The following is a 7,089-nucleotide window of genomic DNA, read 5'->3' as shown; positions in this document are numbered from 1 at the left end:
GCCACATCCCCATCTCCAGCGAGTCGGGACCTCATAGCAGCGCACCTCGGGCGAGCAGCGCGGGGCTCTCGCATGTCGCGACACGCCCAAAGCAGGAATATCGCCTGTCGGCTTCGCGGCCGCGGCTCGCGGGGAGGGGGAAACTTGACGGCGGCGGGCGCCGGGGCTGCGGGCAGTGGGGCGAGACGGGGTGGGAGCACCCCGCCAGCGCGGGGAGGGGGCGGGCGGGGGCCGCTTTCCAGAGAATACGGTAAACATGTCCGCATCACGTGTGGCCGCCTCCCGCCGGCCGCGGCGTGGGGACCCAGCGAGGGAGGGGCGGGACCGCGCTCCGCAGCCCGCCGGAGGGTGCGGGGCCACTTTAAGAGGCCGCCGGGCGCCGCCGCCTCGCCCTGCCCGGCGCGGAGCATGCGGTAGGGCGGGCAGCGGGCGGCTCCGGCACCATGGGGTTGTGCTACAGCCTGCGCTCCCGCCTGGCCGCCGCGCACCCCTCGGTGCCCTACGGCAGCCGCGGCGAGGCGGACCCGGCGGCGGAGCAGCAGCAGTGCGGAGACCCGCAGGTGCGGCACCGGCTGCGGCAGGACCTGGTGGCCAAGGAGCGGGCGGATAAGAAGCGGAGCAAGAGCATCGATAAGACGCTGAAGGCGGAGAAGAGGGAGTACAAGCAGACGCACCGGCTGCTGCTGCTCGGTGAGCGGGGAGCGGGAGGAGGCGGGGAGGAGGCGGCGAGTCGGCGGCTCCCGGCAGGTGCGGGGCGGCCCGGCGCGGCGTCGCAGTCAGCGCTGGATGCTGCTCCTCGGCCCCGGGCCGGGCGGTGGGCGGTGGCTGCCGGGGCAGGGCCGGGCCGGGCCGCGCTCACGTGGCGGCGGCGCCTCAGCGCCTCGAGGCTCCGCGCGGGGCGGGCGGGGCGCGGGGGTCGCGCACCCCGCGGGGCTGCCGCTGCGTCCCTTCTCCCGCGTTAGCTGTCGGCACCGCGAGGAAGGGCGCCGCGTTACACCGGTGCGATCGTTCTGCGCGGAGAAAGCGTGAGGTGTTCGGCGCCCGTTCGTCTGCGAGCTTCGCCGCCGCTGCCACCCGAAATAGCGGTGCCGAGCCGTGAGGCTCGCTCGGCTCGCGGCCGCCCCGCAGCACCTGCACGCAGCCCGCCGCGCCCTGCGGGAGGTGCGGCCGCTTCCCGAGGAGACCCCGAGGCCGCACCCCGAGCTGCTGCGCTGCGCGGCCCCGGGCGGGTGCCTGCCTTCGGTGGCGGCCGCGGGTCCGGTGCCCCTTTGTCAGCACGCGTCGCTCGGAGCTCTGCTGTCAAACGCGGATGGGATGCAGTGCTGTGAGCCGTTCGGAATAGAGGTGGTGTGGAAGTTTGGCGAGTGCCTCCGGAGCTTCCCAGCTGCTGAAGCGTGCGTGGGGCTGCGTGTGCGCAGCGGCAGGGGTTGTGCCAGTGTTCGTGCTGAAAGTTTTGATTCCGGAAACACTGCCTTGTCTCACACGGTTGTAACCGTGCTGGGGAGTGTCTGAAAAGGCGCGTTTCCATCTGATGGGAGGGGGCAAGGAGTGCTCGTGTAAGGCAGTGAGGTCTGCCTGCTGCAAGCCTGTGGATGAGGAAATCACACCTTCACCCAGCAGGGCGGGCTGTGCTGCGGGCGTTGTGCTCTGTAGCTTCTTAATGTGTTTCTCTCTGTAAGTCTGTTCTCTAGTGAAGTGCTTGAAGAACAAGCTATGAATATTCTTTTTTTTTTTTTCCCCCTATATTAAATCGGGAAGAAAAAAAACCAATAAACTAATGTTGGTATTGATCTGCTTGTCCTTATGACCTAAATGTTGTCCAGAAGACTTGTGTGTTCTCCTCAGGTAACGTTTCAGCTGGCTGTTTTCTCGTATCGGTGCTGGCAGGCTGTGCACAGCATTGGATTTTGCAGAAGTGGCATTCAACTTGGAGTGGGTTAAACAACAAATCTGAGTAGTTCAGAGTTATCTATGCTGAAGCCAACAGAGAGTGCATTCTTTGTCAAAGTACTGATTTATAAATCTGATGGATATGAGTCAGTGTTATGCTGGCAGTGGTTTATTATATTTCAGCCTGGACTTGAATAGCAGGAAGTCACTTTTTGGCCCTCTTGTAAATCTCGGGATGCCTAAGAGACCCATTTCCCCGCTCCTTGCGCAGACAGACAGTTTTCCCGTTGGCTTCCTTCCCTTGCTCAGTCTCCCTGTACCCCACTCTTACAGCTACTTGGTTTTCTCTTTCTAAGCTGAAGCAAGAAGTTTGGAGTGCATTCGGTTGTACTTCATGCGCATCTGCAGGTACTGCTGCAGTAGCTGATGTCTGTGTACTGAGGTGTAGCCCAGATGCATATGGGTTACATCTGCAGGTTGTGCAAGGCATAATGTTGCCCTGCAGCTGGCTGAGGAAGCAGGAGCATCCAGCTCAGACTTAAAGCAGTAGCTGAGCCTTCTTCCAACGAAAGGAGGTCAGGGTGGGTAAAAAAGCTGGAGAAATGTGGATTGGGGATTTTTCCCCTCTTGATTTGATAGCAAAAGCTTCAAAAGGTACTCATGGCTTCCTGCTTGTGCTCCAAGTTCTGATGTGCTCCTGCACGTCCTTCAGTTCTGTAGCCTAGTTAACTGTAAGGACAACCTGTCTGGTCTTTAGGCATGCTTGCAGTCTGTGTATACCACCTTCCAGGTCCTCTCAGGCTGAACTCACCCATGTGAGAAGTACTTTGAGTTTATTTCTGCAATGGAGAAGGGAACTTGGCTATCTTTATATGCCATCATAGATAGATGCACTTGTCATCCAGGTTGCTTAACTGCAATATATTGATCTACAGTATAGTGAGTAAGTGCTGTTCTGAATCTTACATAAAAGTGTTTCTAACAGAAATACTTTGATGAAAATACAAACGCAGGCAGTGCAAATCTGAAGTTTTTGTAGGAGGACTATATTGCACAGGAAGAAAAAAAATTACTTAAAGCTAGAAAGTATCAGTGTGAGTACTAACCATAGTCCCCCTTTCTGTGTGTATGCTGCTTGGTAAGCCCCTGGATACCATATAATTAAAGATCGTCTTGTATGGTTTACATTGTGTTTTTTTTTTTCCCCCCACAGGCTTGTACTTCATTCAGTGCACAAGATGGATGTTGTGCAGTGAATGAGCAGCTATTCAATATTCTTATCCTCCTCATACAGTGTGTCACCCCGTGCCCTATTTACAGCGCACCATCCGTACCCCGGACTGAATAACGAACTGTTGAACTCGTGGGCTTTTCTGCAGCCCTTGTCACTGCAGGGACTGAATGTTCCATGTCAGTGACTGTGTCTGCATGGTGCTACTGTGAGATGAGGGGGCATCATCCTTCTTTTATGGATGCTGGAGAGGGAAATGCCACTGTGGAAAGGCCAAGGTGAAAGCTGTCTGAAGCTACCATAAAGTCTGTATGTCCCATCTTTGTCTAATGCTAATTTTTCTTGATAGTATTCAGGTTCTTTTGTAGTATTTCATATGTTAAGGGCATGTATCTCATGGCTGTGGAGGCTCAATAGGTCAAGTTTTAGATGCTTTAACAGCAATCCAGGAGGTGCCAGGTGTGGGTTGATGCCAGCAGTAGCAGCACATGTTGCTTGTTCTGCTCCAGTAGCTCAGCACCAGAACAAAGCTGGTCTGGTTCTGCAGGGTATGTTTGATGGTGTCACCCACAATCACCCTTCATGTCATGATTTCCTACCTCGCTGTCAGCATCCTAGCACTGCTCTGCCTCCTGCAGGGGCCAGGCAGGCAAGACTGAAGAAGGTATTCTTTTATAAAAAAATAAATGTGGGCTTAGGTGCTTGAGGAGATTCCATCTCATGTGAGCTTGTCACTGTAGACAGTAGTGTCATCATTCAATTACATGTCCCCTTGTTTCTTGTGCACCATGTTTTATGAGCTAAAGGGAGGGTAAGCCCTGGTAAAATAAATATATGATCCTTATTGGAAGATGTGGAAAAGGCATGGAAGAAAAAAAAAATAGACTAAAACTATAAGGGGAATCTGTATTTTGGTATTTTCAAATTCTTGAGAACAGGATTATTGAAACTTCTTATACCAGTTGGCATTTGTCTTCAGGAAAGGAAGGAATAGGGAGAAAAAAGAAAAAATCTGGGTTCAATCCTATGGGATGTGAGATGCAAGTGCCTCATAACAGGCTGCCCTGCTGCACGACTCAGCATCGTGCACACACACAGGCTCAGAAGGTGGCAGGACTTAATGGGCTGTCATTAGTGGTGAAGTAGGTGTAATTTTTTTCCAACAGGGCTCCCAGTAATTACCAGGTACTGCAAACACTTAGATGTGGGAATCTGTGGTTTCCATCTGTTGGGTACTTTCCGTTGCAGGCGTGATGATCCTGCTGCAGACACCAGGAGGTGGTACGTTAATTATAGGTGTCTTCATGATGAAGACAAGTCCTACTCTGTTCCCACTGTTGTATACAGAATGCACTCTGTGGCACAGAGTGTTGTCCCCTAAGCAAGGATCCTCTGGATGTGGAGCATATTTCCCTGAAGGAAAATACCTGAAAAGCTTTGCAAGCTTAAACAAGGCTTTAACCAATATGCAAGCAGTGCTAGCTCCAGGAGCTGTGCTGCAGTTTGGTGAATGTTCTCTAGAACAAAGTGGTGTCTTCAGCAGTAGCACCTCTGTGCTTTGGGTCGCTTGTTACAGTAGTTCTGCTGTTCACTATTTAGAATTTCATACTAAGGAGTCAGACAAGCAGCTCATCATTCTTTGCCTTTTTTTTTCCTCTTTGAATGCTGCTGACCCTAACTTTTTCTTTGTAGCATCTCCACATAAACAAAACAAAATCATTAATGTCAGGCAGCCGCATGGCATGGAGAGCTTCAGCTGGCATATTTGAAATCTGGCAAAGTTAGAGCTTCAAACGGGGTCTGTCAATGGGAGGTGTCAAGAAACCTGCATCTGCACTGCTACAGAAGTGTCATGATGGAGGACTGCTGTGGGTGGCATGCTATTGTTGCTAGGTTGGTCCCAGCCAGAACTGCCAAATAATTGCTTTTATTTTAATAGTTGCATCTAATGCTAATGGGGTTGTTCATGTAAGCGTGGATCGCTGTGGGGAAGGGGCTGAGAGGTCTGGGGAATTCCCTGATTCCTAGTGACAGTAGCAGCCATACAGCCACAGTGTGATTATAGACATACATCTCTTCTCCATCATGTAGGCATTGTCTGTGTTAGTGGTAACCTGTGTTTTTACTCACCACATGCCTGATGGGGTAGAGATCATAATATGTTACTGAAGAAAGGCCATGTTCATGTATAGTCAGGGATCTAATTTCAGGGTTTTATCAGACTTTTTTTTAAACTGAGACTCTACCCCCAGCATGTGCTGGTTTTGGTTGTTGATTCTGGCTTTTTGTTCTGTCTGTTTATTCTGAGGGAAAGCAGCAGTGTTTATTCTCCTCCTGTAGAGGAAGGATGGCTGCTGTATCTCCTGGTAGCTGGCTGTACCTGAGTGAAACCACCACGTTTCTTGCCTGTAAGAAATTAAGGCTTACTCAGCATGCATGCTGGCAGGAGTCCAATGTGTGTTGTTAGGGCAGGTGACTCCCATGAAGCTTTTCTTTAGAAGCGGGAAGAACTTTTTCGCTTGCATTCTTTCCAGAGAAGACAAAAATTTCTTGGTCGCTCCTGTGCAGCTGTTACCTCCGTCTGCACTGAAGCATCTTAAATTGAGCTGTTCTCTGTGCTAGGGTTTCTGTAGGCTGGAGTGCTATGGTTGGGAGTATAGCACTATGGGGAGCACCAGCACTAAGGAGATGAGAGGAGGACTGAACCCAACCTGATGTCTCTTAGAAGAAAATGTACTTTGAAAATAAATTGAAAAAAGGAACAGGAAAGGAAGAGAGAGAGTACCGAGTGCCTTCATGTTATTTATTGTTCAAATTTATACTGCTGCAATAAAGTAGAAGCAAAGTCCTTTTGTCTGATGTGTGACGTGCTTGTGAAGTTTCTGGAGCTGCCTATAGAAATGCAGCTCAGACTCTCCTCAGTTTTCCAGCATTTACTTTTAATGTGTCGGAGCTGTGCTTGTGTTGAAGGGGCATCTTTGGTGGGCCAGGCAGGACTGGCATGTACCTGGAGGTAAAATAACTGGTAGAAATTATTTGGTTTTGTCCCTTGAGATGGGTGAAAATGTTCCAGTGCTGGAGGGATATAGCTGTAAGTACAGCTGTGACAGCTCTGGGTTTTTTTCCCCCATACTTGATGTCTGCCCATATTCATCTGTTAGAATAATAATTTCTTGTTCTTATAGCTTCCTTGGGAAGGAGAAATGAGAGACTCAGAATGTCATCCCACCTTGACTCCAGATAGACACTACACCCTCATGGTCATGCATGTTATTGCTGCAGGTGGGAGAACAAGTTTCTCAGGTGACTTCCTTTCTGTTTTTCAACAGAAATGTGAACAGTTTTTGTCCCTTCTGTGCTGTTGATACCTGCACATCTTGATAAGGTGTGTTCATGAAAGAGAAGCCATGAAGAGCACAGTTACCTCTAACTGCCTGTATTTCTGCCTTGTCACCTTTAAGTTTGGGAGTGTACTTATTCACAAATATGCATGATTTCACTGAATATCCTTCAAAGTAGTATAAATTTAAAAAGGCAAGGAAAAAACTTGCCAATTCCCTAAAGTAAGAACAAATCCAGATACTTGTTATAAGAATACCCAGCTGCCAGCTGTGTTAATCCATAATGTTCTAGATATTTGGACCTGAGGGATATTTCTCAAGAAGAGAATGTGAACTCCGTAACTCATTCTTCCCTGGTCAAACAGGACACTGTAAGCTTTATAAATACAGCTGAAGTTTCCTTCATTTCCACTCATACGTTCCCTCTGCAAAGAAGATTCACCAAATCTGTGTATGAGCAGCACTTCTAAGATTTGTATGTCACAAAAAAACAACCTTTGAGTATTTTCTGTATTGGGGAATGTGGGTGGGAAGGGTGGTTAAACAGGCATCAGAAAGTTGCTACTAGTTGCTTTCCAAGTGAAACGAGAGGTATGCTGAGGAGGTTGTATTGATTCCCAATAAGGA

General features: G+C 50.0%; 1 protein-coding gene across 1 annotated transcript in view; it reads left to right on the top strand.

Annotated features, from left to right (window-relative positions):
* Positions 1–443: 443 nt before the first annotated feature.
* The window catches only part of GNAS (GNAS complex locus), a gene marked incomplete at its 5' end in the record, with an annotated part of 128,874 nt that continues 122,228 nt past the window's right edge, over positions 444–7,089 (top strand). The window contains one exon of the mRNA XM_079543453.1: positions 444–690. Within this exon, the coding sequence (XP_079399579.1) occupies positions 444–690 (247 nt within the window). The remainder of the gene's footprint in view (positions 691–7,089) is intronic.

This window comes from Tetrao urogallus, assembly GCF_951394365.1.
Source record: "Tetrao urogallus genome assembly, chromosome: 16".
Lineage (NCBI taxonomy): Eukaryota > Metazoa > Chordata > Aves > Galliformes > Phasianidae > Tetrao > Tetrao urogallus.
The sequence above is the reverse complement of the archived record's forward strand: the minus strand, read 5'-3'. Positions and strand labels throughout refer to the sequence as shown.